Below are 17,319 nucleotides of genomic sequence, written 5' to 3'. Positions count from 1 at the left end.
TACTTGTTATAAGTTTCTTGGTGAGAACTTAGATGCAGAACTTGCTCTTTAAACCGGTTTCCTCTGAGCAACATTGTTTGTATTTCAATTTCTTTTGTTTCCTCTTTATTTTGGGTGGTCACCTTCAAGGCTAATGATGGTCCGAAAGTCTAAAAGAAATAAAGGGAGATAATGGACCATCTATTGTAGTGGAGAGAAGTTTTCAGAAACCCTTTTCCCATAAAACAATCGCATCTGGGGCTTTTCCCTATGCAGGAGTAACAACATTCTTGTTCCTTCACATTTTTCACACACAACCAAACAAAAGAAAAAGAACAGAACATCCTTCAGTGTATTTTCTTTCCCTATAAGATTTCCTTCATTTTCCTTTCCCTCCACGAATTCTATGTCAATACAACCAGATAGTCCTTTTCAGGAATACCGCCGACAAGAAAAACAAGAATGGTGACCAATCACTGTTCTATACCCCTATCGATTAGGGATTACAGGGTACTGATATTGTTGTCAAACACAAAAATGCAACATCAATATAACGCGCTCTAGATTCACGTGCTATGGAAATAAAAAACAATCAAAATTTATACAACATGGATTGCCAAACTGCAGTAAGCACAGATCACCCATTTATATCTACCTTGGCAATTTTCCTTCTGCAGTAAGCACAGATCACCAATTTTCCTTCTCACCCAAATGGTTCCCTGCATTGAAACTTCTCCAAACCTCCACATCAAAAACTTGAAGAAGCCGGCATTCTTCCTCACCACCTGGAGCAAAAGCCTTCACTCGAGTCAGCTACACGACTTTGACTCGGACTGGTCACTTAAGTGCCCTCCGAGCAACTGCTGTACAATCCATACAATAAAGTTCGCTACAAATTAATGTTTCTTTGGAGTAAAAATGTGAATTCAGAGCCCATCAATGGGCAGGACAATGTTACATTTGCCGGTGTATAATACATAACAATAAGCAAAAACAAAAACATGTTATTTCATTCCACAGTTAGTTACTAATCCACCTCCGTTTCCGAGGCGGACGCTCTAGTTTGATCTCCGGATCGTCATTGGCTCCACTTTGGGCGGAAGGCAGCAATGGTTCACTCTCCATCTTTTTAATCACCGTAGCTTCCTTATCATTTGGAATTGGAAGCTTGAAACGCTCGCTTCGCTGCTTCAACTTTGCAGCTGTGTCCGAGTCTCTACCACCCACTGATTTCCCATCATTTTGATCCTTTTGATCACCCAAGGGATGTTGACCATTGATGGTTTCAACAGTCTTGGATGATTCTTCCGGAAGCTTGCTGGCTCCATTTTTACTCTTGTCAATCTCTTTAACCTTCATGGAAGATGATGAAGACTTTGAGTTGATATTGAAATCCCTCTCCTTATGGCTTGTCCAACGTTCCAATTTGGACCGTCCCCTTCTTGAATCTCTCTGTTCATCGTCTGAAGAAGCATCTTCATTATGTTTTCCCTGCTCGGTTGTGCCTTTCAGTATCACCTGAACAAAAGCAATCATAATAATCCCAAATTAAAGTTAAAATGTAAAAACGCTGAATGATCTAGGAAGTTTCCAGCCAAAATGGTCGAGGGAAGAGTTTCGGTTGAAACGGCTGAATACCACTTATTAGGAGGCAAAAGAATAGAGGAGATGGTGGGACAAACTGTTGTCCTAACAAATTAAGAAGAAAGGAACATGTCTGCCAGCCTCATGAATCCGTATATGATGCGTGTCAATGTTTCAGATGTACCAAACACACAGAAGTACGTGTTCGATTTACTTATTATGCTTTGTTAGTCAGATACGTTACTTTTGCAGACACACTAGGAACATGCAAGGAACACACTGCAAACACGTAGGGCCCACCTTTGAAGATGTGTTAATACTTACCACATTCCACATGTCCCCAACGTGTCCGTGTCTTAACTTTTGAAAAACTTACCGGTTCATGTATCCATTTGTGTATATACCATGCTTCTTATCTCAAAAATAATCACTCGCCATGGGATGCCATCATTAAAACTGCCAATGTGATTAAGAAGTTCCAATTCTGGGAAGAAATGCTGAATTTGTTCTACTTCCAGTGGGGTCCCATTTAGTCAAAAGCCCCATTGGCCCACCGCAAAGGTATCATCATCAACTATCAGGTATCAAACGATTCCTAGGGATTTTATAATGCATTAGCATTGAATTTCAAGACAATAGTTTTATTGCAAGTATCCTCCCTGCTCAGTCTATATATCGTCCTTAATTTGGATTTTTGCAAATGTGCTTCTCTTCTTTGCTTAGGCTTTTCCCTGTAGTGCTAGTTTTGTTGCAAATTATCAGAATTCCCTAACATACATATTCCAGCGTAACAAATTACTTGCACACAATGAATGTCATTCACAAAAAGGACCATGAAACATGTACCTACGTGACCCAAACCTGGACGCATCAGAACAAAAGTATTCTTCAGAGGATGCAACAAAGAAAACCAGAATTCACAAGAGTCTACTAAAGAACTCAAAGCTCACTGTCAAAGTAATGGACATGGAAAAAGCCCCCTAAATTAAGTATGATGTAACAGTTTAACAGACCAATAGAGTAGCCTTATAGCAGCCCTCCAACATATGCTTGTGGCAATAATCTATTAAACTGTACTTATGAAATAGTTCCAACACTTACTGAGATTCAATACAACTGTTTGGTGAATTCTCAGAAGTAGCCATATATCAGACGTTGGGTCAAAATGGGAACCACAAGAATCGATCCCTATTCCTAAACCATGAAGAGGACAACACATCCCCGTTTTCTAACACATAGAACTGATAGAAGCTAATGGAATTGAAGACTTCAACCATGTAATCAATCATAGTTACTCAAGGGATCCAAAACAACTCCTGGATAGTGGCAATCACAGCGAAGCACCAAATGCAGTATATTGGCATCCTATGGAACATGTTCACTAATTACTAGTTCATGTCATAGTAACTCGACACATGGGGAGGCATTTTTACCTCAGCAGTGGCATGTTAGTGTTTCTGGAGTTGTAACGTACCCGCTCATTCATGTGACCACTTTGGTCTTCTTGACTTATCGTGGAAGGACCCACAGAGTTACCATCTCCGCCCTTGGAATCTTTACTCCTCATGTTAGCTTTACGTTTCTTTTCATGCACCCTATTGTTATCAGAACCACCACCAACAAGATCCCTCCGAGTACCTTCCCTTTCCTGCCTTGATCTTCTCTCATCTTCGTTGTGTTGGCTTCCACGTGTTGAATGGAAATCATCATGTCCCCTATGCTGTGATAGGCTTCCATCTTCAACCCTTCTCGTAAGTTGCTCATTATGCCGACTGGTCTCTTTAAATTGGTAATCTCTGGCAGAAGTTCCCTTATACTCATCCTTCACTCTACCATGGGGGACCCATAGTTTTTCTTCTGCAGCTCGTCCAGTTTTCCTTACTCCTTCCCGTCGTTCTTCTCTTTCCCTCTTCAATAAACTTTCTTCATGTGATTGTTTGGTTCTGTGCATCTGATCCCTGTCTCTGTGAATCCAGTCATCTTCTTTGTACCTAACAGAATTATAATTGTCCTCTCTTGTTCTCACTTGGTCATCTCTCTTCCGCGGGTCCAAAGCATCATCCCTATCTCGCTTACGCTGACTTGGGTTTTCTCTATGGCTATGTAAGATTTCTTCCTTTTCACCATCCCTCCTTGAATAATCTTCTTCTTTCCTTCTTTTGGTATAATGATTGTTCATATTCTCATATTGACTCTTCAAATTGTCATCCCTTTCTCTTGGTCGTGATCCCACATCTCTATCATGATAGCCCCTAGAATTACCATAGTCCAACTGTTTCCTCAACTGAAGATGCTCATCTTTATCCATCCTCTCTCTTTCTCGGACCTTGTTCCTTGTTTCCTCAGCTCTAGCCCTCCTTCCATGTGGATCGTCATCTCTTTGCTGCCAAACTCCCTCAGAATTCTCTCTCTCCTTTCGCCTGTCTATACCCTCAGTTTTCATGTGCGAGTGACGAGCCAAATGAGGATCCAAATCTCGACGAGAGTGAGAATCCTCCCATCCTTTTTCCACCATGCGGTGCTTTTCTACTTCACGTCTCTTTCTTCGCACACTCTGCTCATCTTCACCGTGGGGTCTCTTCAAGTTCCCCATTTGTGTAGAACGTCCACGTTGAACAACTTCCTCGTCAATACTATCGGGGAACTTGTGGTAATCTCTGCTGCTATCCGATCTTGCTTTGCTGTTTTCTCTGCTTCTAGCAGCCTTTATGTCCCCTTCATTACCAATCTCTTGATCAGGAGACTGTCTAACTCGAGAACTGAGTTTTTGCTTTTTCACAGAAGGCAATTGGTTTTCCGATATGTGGGTATCAGTAAAGGTGGTTCTGTCCAAAGCCATTTCCCCTCCATCAGACATTACAGAGCTTCCATGCAAGCCATCACGATGTTCAACATCGGGCTCCTCATCACTCCCAACGGTGGCCGGAGATGAGAACTGATTGCTTTGTTTTCCACCACTGCTTTCAACTGAATCTTCCTTCTGAGTGCGAAGAACGCCTTTATCCAGTGTACTACTACTATGTGTCATAATAGGGGATCTGTCGCGTGCTCCCCCCTTTGCCTGCCTGGATTATGAAGAGGAAGTTATAGGAATTACTTAATACCAGAGATGAAATATTTCAAAATCAAAAACTAAATTGAATGTAATACTACTAAGTCAATTATCCAACCAAACACCATCGGGAACTAGCAAACATGATAAAAAGAATGACAGCCAATAATAGAACATGAACCATTAGCAATAAGAACAAGTCGTGCCAAACAAAATATGTGCAGAGGTTTCTGAAGACGAAGATACTGGTTAATAGAGCAATGAAACTATCACACATCTTGGCTACCAAATCAGATGAGTAGTACTACAGAAAATATAACTAAAAACTTAGCAATACAACCAGACAGCAAAAGCCTAGAGTAATTCCTAACTGTTTTTATTTATCCTAACTGTTTTTTCACGAGCGTAACAATCTATTCTCTCTCTAAAGGGAGAGCATCGATTTTTGTAGATTCTTTTTGAGGCTGGCTCACAATTTTCTATTCCAAAATTGTCCAAAAAGTTGAAACATTTTACCATTTAAATTAACTGCTGCTCTCAATAACTGTAAGGGCACTAACGGGAAAACCTATGAAGCACCGACACCTCTAAAGGTCGAAGTATCGCAGTGTCAGGACACGGGGACACGGGGACACCGCGGGACACCTCGGAGATACGTACGGGACACGCCACGTGGCGTGTCCCATATTTTAATATTAAATTTTGAGGGGGACACCGCTGGGGACACGGCGGGGACACCGATGGGGACACGGCAGGGGTCAAACTGTAATTTTTTTTAAAATTTTGGGGGCCAAACTGTAATTTTTGAAAAATTTAGGGGTCAAACTGTAATTTTTTTTAAAAAAATTTGGGACCAAATTATATATTTTTTAAATTTCTGGGTGCTAAACTATAATTATTTATTTATTTATATATATAAATAAATAAATAAATATACACGTGGCGTGTCCCCTGCCGTGTCCGTGTCCCCATTTTTTTAGAATTTCCGTGTCCCGGTGTCGGTTTCGGTGTCCGTGTCCGTGTCGGTGTCCGTGTCGGTGCATCATAGGGGAAAACAAATATTATAACCACCCAACCCACGAACTAGCTGCAGTTTTTTTATCCCCTTCATCGGCAAACTGCTTCAGTTTTTTGGGCAAAAAAGCTACTGAAAACTCTCTTTCTACTGGCATCCATTTCATGGGTGTCCTCTGCACGACAAACTTGCAAAAGAATTTTTTAATTTTCTTTGTTTGCCCCCCTTTTGTGACAGTAAACCCATTTCAAAGATATAGGAATATTTTATGAAACCGCACGAACAAATAATAGCAAGAGTTCCAAGATAATTTACACACATCGCTAATGCCCGACCTCTAGTGTAACATAATGCCCTCCTATTGATCCAACTAGCCATTATAAAACAAACAGAATAGTTGTGGTGACAATCAAAAGGAAAATGATTCAATCCATTTGTCATTTCCAACCGGCACTCAACTCTTGCTGCCTTGTTTTTGCTCTGCAAAGTTCACCTTCTTGGATAGGATATTGCCCAGTCCACTGGGATCCGTGGATTTCAGTCCTATCTGGGTTAGGTACGGTTTGGGTTTTCTTCTCTCTTTTTTAAGGTACGGTTTGGGTTTTCACAGAAGGTGTCATGGAGCTTCTTTATTGGTGACGAGCTGCAAAGTTGGGAAGGAGACAGAGGAAGATCTAGATGATGGCTTCTTTATTGTTTGATGAGGCTCAGTTTGCCGGCGAAGGAAAAGGTGTCAGTTGCTGGCTTAGAGTGTCCATTGTATAGACTTAAAAAGTGTTTTGTTACTCTTTTGCAGAGTATGGAGTTGAAGGAGGGGAATCCCTCTCTCGACCAATTCCTTGAGACTGTAGGGCTTTTTGTTGGCCTTCTTGTTATAATATCTATGGATGGCATTCCCTTAATATCTTAGACTACTATTATTTATTTGCTTATTAATAAAAAACCTAGCATTCACAAGCACATACCACTGGATTGAAGCCAAAATTACTGACGACAAAATAATCCAACATCAATGTGATATAATTTGTCAACTGATTAGAATTCGTCAACATGCAGAAAAGGCATGGAATTTAATCAAAAATTATTTCATACCTCTCCTCACGAAGGGTGCCAACATTCCTTCCGGGATTTGAAGAAGAACGCTCTCTAGAATCGGGACGATGCGGAAGCAGTGATTCTCCTTCAATCATGTTGTCATGAATGGAATTCATAAATGGAGCTCTTCTCCCAACAATTTCCCTCTTCCTACCACCACTTTGTTGCTCTATGATGTCCCCATTAGTTTCCTGGCCACCTCTGAAACTCTCCCTCAAAGGTTCATTTTCCGGTTGCTCTGTCACATCATTCCCAGGCAAGGAAGCATCATCTGTAGAGCCCTGCAACACTATCTGTTTGCCACACAACATTACCCAATGGCATTAAACACAAGGAGCAAGGATATTAAAGGTCTGTTTGGATAGATGTGGAACAAAATTAAGGGAACTAGGGTTCAATACCAACAAATATATAGCATTGATTAGCTATACGTGACCTGTGAAGTGAAAGATGGATTAGAGGTAGAAGAGATGTATTTGATTACGGATTTACGGTTCATGTATAACTACAATCCTCCATATGAATGGAGCTACGAAGGATTTCAAATCTCTCTCAGGGCTTGTTTACCTTTTTGGTTCCCAAAGTATTGGTGAGTGGCCGATTTCGTCCCCAATCTAAACATTTGTCCAATTTCGTCCCCAATGTTTAAGATGTGTGTCAATTTGGTCCCCACCCCTAACTCCGTCTCTCTTGTTCGTTAAAATGAAGGGCATCAATGGTATTTCACCCCTTGCCATCATCTGTCTCTCTCCCTCATTTCATTTACAGCAACACACCCAACATACAAACCCCTCTTTTTATGTTCCAAAATCAAAATCAAAAGGAAGAAAGCAAACAATCAGAAATCTCCTTCACACCATTCAAAACTTCAGCCTTCCTAAATCAAATCTCTCCCTCCTCCTTTTCTTCTCTCTCTCTCAGAGAGAGAGAGACAAGACTAGAGGAACTGCTGGAGCTTTTCTCAACCTAGATACAAACAAAAATATACACACGCGCACGCGCACACACACACACACACACATATATCTAGAGAGACAGGTGTGTGAGGATGTTGGGATTTCCGGCTCCGGCCACCACACCATCGACCAACCCACTTCACCCCCACCCGCTGCGACAGCTTCTTCCACCTCCAGCGGCAACTCCGCCCCAACCGCCACTCCAACCGCATATCCGCTCGCCGCCTCTCCCCCTCCGCCGCCGTTCACCACCACTCCATCTCCCTCCGCCGCCGTCCACCACCCCTCCCTTATCATCATCAACCCCATCTCCCCCTCCTCCTACATCCACCGCCTTGTCGTCGCCTCAGCCCCGTGAGTAAGTCCACGCCTTCGCCGCCCCATAGACTCATTTTTAAGTGAAAAACCAGATGAGAAAAACAGAGAAAAGGCAAGAAAAATACTGGGTTTTCCAACCGAACAAGATGCAAAAGAGTTTTTTGGGAACAATGAGCAGAGATCAAATTGGTTTATGTTCTACAGAGAAAGGATTCAGATTTCTCTCTGGGACATTTGAAGGTTTTTTACTTCCAAGAAAGAGAAGGAATGAGGGGAAAAAGGAGTGAAAAAAAAAGTTTTAAAGGTCGGAGGAATTACAGAGAAGAGAATGGGTTAAACTGTGGATTAGAAAAATAGATTGGATAGGATTTGAAACATGTTATTGTATGAAATTCACTTTGATGGGTGTGTTTCAGGGAAGGGGGAGGTGGTAGTTGCGGTTGTAAGACTGGAAGTAGCTGAGCCTGAGAAGAACTTGGGGTAGGGTTAGATTCGGGTAGGTTTTTAAGCGTTTTAGGTACTCTTGTAGGTGAAATTCTGGAAAAGCCCCTTATTTTAACGGACAAGAGGGACGGAGTTAGAGGTGAGGACCAAATTGACACACATTTTAAAGATTGGGGACGAAATTGGCCACTCACTAATACTTTGGGGACCAAAAAGGTAAATAAGCCCTCTCGCCCTCTCTCAATAAATAGCTATTCCAAATCAGCTCTCAAAAACTCAATGAAAAAATCCATATGCAGACTATCCATCTGAATTTGAGCTATTTTCATTGAATATAGTGCCAAATACCTTCATTTCAAATCAACATCTATCCAACAAAGCCTAACATTGATCCAGAGGTGCTTGAGTACAGTATTGAAAATTACCTCAATTATTACATCGGAATCACGGATTCGAAGTGGCCTGGTATCAGTGGATGGGAGACGCTCAACAGAACTAGTTTCCACCTGTATTGCTCTCCCAATTGGCTAGAAGGAGAGAGGATAAACAAATGAGCCCAAAGACCGACACAAGAAAGAAACTTAGTGCATCTAAATATAAAGAGTCCCATTCTTAACTAGCTACAGCAAAATGAGGACCATGACCAAAGAATATTTAGATGGCAGGAGAAAATAATACAATATAACTGCCAAGACATACTAATGGTGGCCGCACATCTTGTGATCCTTTTGCTATGTCAATTTGTCCACCGTCCAACTTCGCAATATTTGCATTTTCAGAAGTGCCACGAACACCTGCCGCTGCAGCTAGTTCTGGTGGCAGATCTGGATCATATTCCTGAAATGAAATCAACGAAAGATAAGACATTTGGCCACTTTGTTCTTCAACCACATACACTGATACATCAAGATGCAAATGCACTCATTACCTGTTCTGTTCTCCCACTTTCATAGACACAGATTTTGCTTTGCATAGTTGTCTCCACGCGGAGTTGTTCCTTCAGAATTCAAATTCAGCATCCTCAGCTTACATAGCTATAAATAATGATACAGTAATTGCTAATACGTACCAGTTGTTTGCAATAATCTTTCCAGGTCTCCTCATTTAAACCAAAATTAAAAAAATCGGACATATCAAGGCCAGGAAGCCTCCATGGTTTTTCCTCAAAGCTATTAATGTCAACCTCAAATATCGTCCTGCATATAAACTAGAGAAGGTCAACAAGAGAAATAATCCCAAACATACATTTATGGTAAGTTAGAAGATGTGGTGCAAACACCAGGTCCACACGCGTGCACCGATGTTGACGAGGGATTATGGCCCATCCAGTGTCCAAATGGATGGATGATTGTGGGCCCATTTGAGCTATCATTAAGTTATTTATTTCCTCTGTTATTTAGGATTTATTTATCTAGGATTTATTGCATTTGCAAGTTAGGATTTATCTTGTTAGGTTATATTCCTCTTTTATTTTGGTTGTTATCTCTCGGGCCTATCTAAAGGACTCCTGCAATACGTCTATGGATCATTGAATGAATAAAGTTTTTTCAGTTTCTCTGGAATTAGTGTGGATTCTAATTCTCCCCTAGGCTTGGATTCCTAGGGGTTACACTTCGGTTCTACATCACAATGCACCATGAAAGCGGTTTGTGTCCATGTTCAACATAAACTGCATACTGCACCAGAAAACAGGAGGGATATGATGGTAAGGTGTCATAACTCACAAAGACAAGCGAAAGACCAAAAAGACATGGGTTCAGAACGTGAGGCTATCTTACCAGGAAATGCAAATATCCTAACAATCTAAGTTTTGGAATAAAATGTTGTACACTATCCATTACAAAACATTGCATTTAATGAAAAAAAGCGATCTTAGAGTATATCCTATTCATTCCCTCACATTTCTCTTGGGAGAAAAAGTCAACTTGAATAAGCTAAATGCCAAGAGAGTGGAACTTTGGCAAGATAAAAAGTAAGAAACTAGTGATAAACTGATAGTGCTCCTAAATTTTCACATAAATAACTGGAGGAATAGAAAATGTTTAATCCCATGTTCGACATTACTGTGTTCTATTGGAAGCAATCTATAGAAGCTTACACCAGACATACCACAATTTAGGGCATGTGGCCGCATTCCGGTTCCCCTTCACATATCGAACCAGTCCCGTTCCAGATAACACGGACTTAAGGTAATGAACTAGGAGAAAATCGTTGCATACTCGATCATCATGAATGGACAGTATCAACAACCCAATAACCGCAAAGATATACCTAGTTTAGTCCTCATTAATGGCGGTCCGAGAGGGGAAGATTGCATGCCAAACTAACCTTTGTCATATATGCACAAAGTGGTTATCCTTGGGTTCAAGACCACACCCTTAATGTTGATAGGCTTATTTTTCACAACTGAACCTGTAGCGTCGGTGATCAACACCCCAATAATTGTTAACACAAAATAGACAACATATGTAATTGACTGATCCGCTTCAGAATTCTAAATTGTCTACGCACAATATGATACGAACCTTCATGTAACACAAAATGAAAATGGAAGAAAGAGTGAGAGAGCCCCAATTTGAGGAGAGAACCTCCAATTGGCTCATATAGAGGAAAAACTTCCGAAATGAAGAATTTAATAACATGCCGTCCCTCTTTATCCATTCATAGACGTTGTTTCTATTGAAAAGATAGAACAATCCACTAAGCCTTTGTTCCTAGAAAGTAGGACACCTAACTAACGCCGTTACTACTGATGAGATGCCCACTATAAAAGCCCACAAAAATAGGGCCACTAACCAGAAAACATAAAGCAAACATACATAGAACTTAATGGGTGGACAAGACAAGCAACAGTCCCCCCTCCTTAAAATATGACCTTGTCCTCAAGGTAAAGATATATCAACCGGGATCCTCCATCTTTGAAGAAGAAACCACCCCGAGCAAAATATTGTTAAATCTATGGTCTTGAAGTGCCATAAAAATCTCAATAATCTCCTTAAAAGTAAAATAATACTTATCTGCAATAGCAAATCCGTGACTGCCTGACTGGATTCACAAAAAGGCAATGGGGAATGATCTTTTGATCAGATAACACTTGACCATTCTTGGCTTCATTGTCTTCCACGGGAAAATTATTTTGTGATTCTTTGTCCACGTCTTCCGCCAACTTGCCTAGTCCATTATGCAACATATTCGACTTGATTTCTTTCCCTAAAGTTTTCTGCACCATAGAATGGGAGAGGGTCTGACTTCACCTTAAACTCAATAGGTTGATCAGTATCAATGTGGTGTGACTCACTGTTGCCATGGCTTTCAACAATGGCTTGACAGTTCTCCATTTCTCATCAGAAGTTTCTACCACCACTTAGGGCTCCCCATCTATGTTACATGGATCCACCATTTAGGGCGAAGTAACTGTGTCAACACAACACAGGTGTGGGATAAGGGTCGGGTACAGCCATATAAATGATAACACAACTGCCAAAGCTTTTCTTCATAGAAACATGATGAAGAAAAATAAGAAGAAAGTTATTATTGGGTCTGTTGATCATTGTATAAAATATGTTAGTGCCACCTTTTTTCTATTGTTTATATATGAAAATATAACAACAGACAATTTTGTCACGCATCCTTGTAACCCTATCCAAATCTGGATCCGTAACTATCTACCCTCTATTTTAAGATTTGAGATGTACAGCTCCTAGATACACACCTACACCTGCTACTACTACCCGAGTTCGCATAACATAGCTCCTCATTAACTCGGGCAAGGTTCTAAACAGATTCATTTGTACTTCGACTCACCAATTGATAAATACAAGTACTGAGCCTACCGAACACCTCTATTTGATTGATTATCTCCTCTTGACCTCTTGAAAGTGACTCCATGGATTTTTCTATCAGCTTCACTCTGTGGTCCATTGACTGGCTCTAATCCCACCTATTATGAACCTTCTAGTGACAGAAAAATGAAATAGAAAGAGGAGAGCGAGACCCACCTCAAGGAGGAAGACCTCCAATTGGATCAAATACAGTACAACTTGACCTCTGACCCCCAAAATGAAGACTTCAATAACATTACACTCACTCTTTATCCACGGTAGAGGTGGTTTATATGGAGACACTAAGCGTACGTTAAAACGAAGTAGGACATCCAACAAAACCCGCTACAACTTGTGACATGCCCGCAACACAACAGACCACAAAAATAGGGCCACTAACAACTATCAAAATAGGAATTGTCATCGAAAATGGGCATAGAATTCGAAGGAATGCAGACATACAACAATATCATTCAAAATTATACTAAGAAGGGACAAAACCATAACCGGAGTAGAATCAAGCTCCCCATCTCAAAACCAATGCATCAAACCATCATAACATCAGCAATTAAGTGCATCAATAAAACTAAAAAGTAGAGCTGTCCAAAGTTTACTTGTGTGATGGAAGAGTGAAGTCCAAGCCACTTCCAAAACCACGCCCTGCCGTATTGTTCCCCCAAACATTCATTCCAGAACCTGGATGTAAGTTTTTCTGCATAGGAAAAGTGTTTCTTATTCCTGTTGGTCGCCAATCACCTCTACCAAAACCAGTAACCGGGCCCATGTTGACCGGTGGACGAACTTGACCCGGCGCTCCTACAAGACCAACAGGAACTGATCCAGGCATTGGTGCCGTGCCAGGTCGCACATACTGCACAAATTGGAAAGAGAAGAAATAAAATGATACCAATAGCGATAAGCAAAGACGAATATAAATATTTTATCTTTTTCTATAACTAAGAACGCGACAGAGAAATTAACACAAGACTGCAACAATAACATCTATCATTCAATACTTATAGAATGTCCAAACAATCACCATGCAAAAATCCTCACACATGAATATGCCAATTGCAAGATTACGACGACAGTGATACAATGTTTCTTGTTAAGCACATAATTGAATTTTTTCCAGTTGCAACTGGGCATTTAAACCTGCTCACCATAAAACTACATTCCAAGGGAAACAACAGAGGGATAATTTTTAAAAATATTCACGAAATAATGTATTTCAACCCAAATAGCATGAAGAAATTACAAATTTGGAGTGCCAAAATCTTTTCTACCAGAGGTAAAGACTTCCCAATCCAAAACTTACTGTAACTATAGACTGCCTGGAGTAAATTTCGTGGCATGCATGGGGATGTCAAAACTCGCAAGCAACCATGATAAGTTTTACAACCGTTCTGTTTATCTTGTAATCAGAAGGGTTATGAGACATAATGAAAAAACACAATCGGACAGGGGAAAAAAAGGAATCCTTTAAATTAGCAAAAAAATGATCTGGAACATATTACTTCACCAAAAAATTTCAAATACCATAATAGAGAAACTTCATACGGTTTTTTGCGTCCGCAAATATTGGAAGCATTAAAAAGAGTATGATTTTTCATTCTTCTTCAAATCACAAAATCTGGAATTTGGCCAATGGAGAGTTCTTGGTAATATAGTGCCGGCAATAAGCATTTTTTACATCCAGTCATTGTAGTATTTAAATGGTTTCAGAGAATGTAAGACTGGTGGCTTGAAAATGGACATATGTGAACAGGAGCAACCACAATGCTTCCAACTAAGCAGCAACAGTTGAATAAATAACTCAACCACTGCTGAAGGCCGGCATCTAAAAAGGTTGAGAACCAATTCATGCAGAAGGAGTGCTGAAAGCAGACAACATTTAGTGGTGCTGGTTTCCAAGTTCATCTAAAATGGTACATTTTGTTACCGAAATTGCAGAAGCTGTTAAACCGATTAAGAAACGAGAAAGGTTTTTAGTACTCCAACAGCATTGCAACCTGACGTCCCAACTGAAATGTGAATTTATTCTTATAGCAAGGCCCATTTTCCTTTGAGGTGGTGCTTTACGCAACAACATGCCAAGTTAATCAATCGGAATTGAAGTGGAACACTGCACCAGCAAGCAATGGCTTTTCTTTTGCAATATCAACAGAGCAAAACCTGCTGCAAAACAAAGTTCACTAATTGGCAGAAGTGACCTAATGCCAGCTGCTTATGAATGTACGACAAAGATTTCACCAGCACCGTTAAAACCTGATGATATTTCTATAATTTGACCGTTGATCCTTTTTGATAAGTCGAATTTTAGTTGTTGGCAAATACAACTCTTGTGCTGTGCTTACAGTCTTATCTTTTTTAAGAGCCGATCCCAAGCCTGGATAAAGGACGGTTGTGTGTGAGGTAGGTGACAGCCACTGCGTAAAAGCCCTGTTAGATCTTTATAACATGAATCCTAATATGAATACGCGGTTTGGTTTGCGCTGGCAAATGCAATAAACTTCCATTAATGTGAAATAGCAGCATCAGTACAACAGTAAATCCCACTAAAACCAGCCTCTCTTCTTATTCAAATCTTCCATATATTCTTGTTCAAGTCTTCCATACAACATACAAAAAGCATGTACAAGGGTTATCATTTTAGCTATACAACAATTACAATTCCTATTACATTTGAATACCCCACTTGTACAACATAACTGACCTTAAACTGAGAATGAAATGGTTGATATGTGAAACTGCTGTTGAACCCAATCTTCGGCGCAACAACCGCTCCTCCATTCGCTTTAGCTCCTTCCCCCACCTCCTTTCTCTCACCATCCGCTCCCCGAGTCGTTGCATCCTCCGCCCACTCCCTCTCTTCCATCGGAATGAGACCCGGATCGCTATCCGCAACAATAACCAAAGGATCATCATCATCATCATCTTCATCACCCAATCCCTCCATCACCATACCATCGTGGTTGCTCTCGTTAAGCACGATTTTCAAGTCGTCGTCATCACTCTCGCTCACCCAATCATCATTCCCTTCTCCTCGACGATCTGAAACCCCCGGTATCACCGGCTCCTCCTCCTCAGCCTCTTCGATGTCGAATCTATCGAAATTCTCTTCCTTATCAATCAAACCCTCGTTTTTTTCCACCACCAAAAAATCATCTTTTCCACCTCTCTCCAAAACCCTAGACTCACTACTCGCCCTGTCAGCTAAACCCTCGTCTCTCACCGCTTCTTGATTCGAATTCCGATTCGAATCCGGCGGGGAGTTCGAAGCTAGGGTTTGGGTGTGGTGAGAGAGGGTGAAGTTGAGGTTAGGTTTAGGGTTAGGATTGGGATTGGGAGCTGCTCCGAGGGGAAATACGTCGTCGTTTTGGGTAAGAAGGTTGAGATCGATGGGGGATTTGGGTGGTACCGGAGGTGGCGAACTGACGGGGGAAGGTTGGAACTGGCGGAGGACGTCGGTATAGAGATCTCCAAACTCGTCGTCGTCTTCCATAGGAGAGCGAGAGAGAGAGAGAGAGTCTCTGCGTGTGTTTTACAGGGACATAGTAGGAGGGTTTTGAGATTAGTGAGAAACTGTGGATTATGAAAAGTAAACAAAATCTTGAGAGTAAAGAAAAAAAATTTGAAAAAGGAAAGTACTCATAATTAGGTAAGAAGTTGGGAGCATTGTTTTCTTGGAAATTGTTTGCCACACCAATTTGTAGATACGGGCGAAAGCGAGCTGAGCCGAGCCGAGCTTTACAATGTTTAAGTTCGGCTGTTCTAATAAACAAGCATGTAACCCAAGTTCGAGATCTTAACGAGCCGAGTTGGCTAATTTACTTAACTAGACTTTTTAAATGAATCGAGTCTATAAAACGAGTCAAGTTTCTTAGCATTGAGATCGGCTCGATTACTAAATGGAGTCGAACCACAAGCAGCTCGATTAATTTGCAAATTTATTTGTAACTAGTATAATTAGCCTTGTTCTACTAACTCAAATAAATATTTATTTTTTTGAATTAAATGTAATGTATTGAATATTATTACAGAATAACTTGTCTCGTAAAATGAAATATAAGTAATTAAAACGTAGGAACTTTATCGGAACGGAGCCTTGTATTAATTGTATAGCAGGCCATATTTATGTGTGGCCAAAAGCAAACTAAATAGGTGGCAATGTTAGGTGTTTAGCAACGTTGACGGTTCTTATTCATTATTGTTGCACTCGTAGGCCAACAAGCTTTCATAGCTCAGTTGGTTAGAGCACCCGTTTAGTAAGCGGGAGGTCTTGAGTTCAACTCTCAATGAAAGCAAGTCTTCTTTTTTTGTTCTCTCTATGTTTATCTGCAGCATATTTAGCTTCTCACCTCTGCAAGTTTTGCGTAGGACAAAATTCCAACTCCCTCTCTGCAAGTAAACAGGAGAATTTATTTGCTTAATTACACGTTTGGCTCGCGAATTTTGAGCTAAAAGTTTAAATCGAAATTAACACCACCCCGTTTTAGCAAGTCGTAGCGTAAACGTCATTGACGAATGAGAGTCATATCATATAATATAATAAGAGTAGAATCTTAGCTTGAGCCTACCTTCACACGCCTTGCATGTTCATTGATATCTAGTGCGACTAAGGTGTTCATATTTTCATCCTTCTTTTCCTTTCTTCGCATCTTAAAGGAGAAGACAATGAAAAATGCCGAAAAGACTCTGGTTCTGTTATATAGTTGGTTAGTGTTAGAAACCATCTTTTTGGTATTTTTGAAACGTGAGTGGTATTTTCAATTAGAAAAAAAACACCAAAAGCAACTTTCGTTGCGTTTCATTGTTCCCTCAAATGAAAACCTGGAAAAAATGGTCGTTTCGACGGACTCCCATATTCTGGGATAGCAGCGGAGGAGGCTGAGGCGGTGCCGACCGCCAATGAGTACATGATAAGTTTGATGCTCGTGATGACTACTTCCAAAGCCACTTCCATGAAATGGTGATTTCCAACACCTTGAGACTTGAGTAGGTTCTTGAATCTGTGAGTCTTCTTTAATTTTCATTTAGTTGGTTGTTGCTTTG

The 17,319-nt window shown here is 40.6% G+C and overlaps 1 protein-coding gene and 1 non-coding gene across 3 annotated transcripts; one reads left to right on the top strand and one right to left on the bottom strand.

Annotated features, from left to right (window-relative positions):
• Window positions 1-442: 442 nt before the first annotated feature.
• On the bottom strand, window positions 443-15,870 carry LOC131303754 (FIP1[V]-like protein). Of its 2 annotated transcripts, none has more exons than XM_058330748.1 (9): window positions 14,981-15,870; window positions 12,879-13,135; window positions 9,513-9,639; window positions 9,372-9,440; window positions 9,143-9,280; window positions 8,869-8,970; window positions 6,723-7,018; window positions 2,997-4,628; window positions 443-1,497 (listed from the first exon to the last, which is right to left on the bottom strand). In XM_058330748.1, exons 1-9 carry the CDS (start codon window positions 15,767-15,769, stop codon window positions 1,494-1,496), a joined length of 3,414 nt encoding a protein of 1,137 aa, XP_058186731.1. In that variant the 5' UTR covers window positions 15,770-15,870; the 3' UTR covers window positions 443-1,493. The 2 variants fall into 2 exon arrangements, with proteins under 2 accessions (XP_058186731.1, XP_058186723.1); XM_058330740.1 differs by having other exon boundaries at window positions 3,038-4,628.
• Window positions 15,871-16,497: 627 nt separating this feature from the next.
• TRNAT-AGU (transfer RNA threonine (anticodon AGU)) lies at window positions 16,498-16,571 on the top strand. The gene has a single exon. It is a non-coding gene; the product is annotated as a tRNA-Thr (tRNA).
• The last annotated feature ends 748 nt before the right edge of the window (window positions 16,572-17,319 follow it).

The sequence above is a fragment of the Rhododendron vialii genome, chromosome 1a (assembly GCF_030253575.1).
Source record: "Rhododendron vialii isolate Sample 1 chromosome 1a, ASM3025357v1".
NCBI lineage: Eukaryota > Viridiplantae > Streptophyta > Magnoliopsida > Ericales > Ericaceae > Rhododendron > Rhododendron vialii.
This window is presented reverse-complemented; position numbering and strand designations above follow the sequence as displayed.

Coding starts and splice junctions, on each gene's coding strand:
- LOC131303754 (XM_058330740.1), bottom strand. CDS start 15,769: ATGGAAGACGACGACGAGTTTGGAGATCTCTATACCGACGTCCTCCGC. Junction 8,971..9,142: donor AAGATGTGCGGCCACCATTA/GTATGTCTTGGC, acceptor CTCTCCTTCTAG/CCAATTGGGAGAGCAATACA. Junction 1,498..3,037: donor GTGGTCACATGAATGAGCGG/GTACGTTACAAC, acceptor GCTTTTGTTCAG/GTGATACTGAAAGGCACAAC.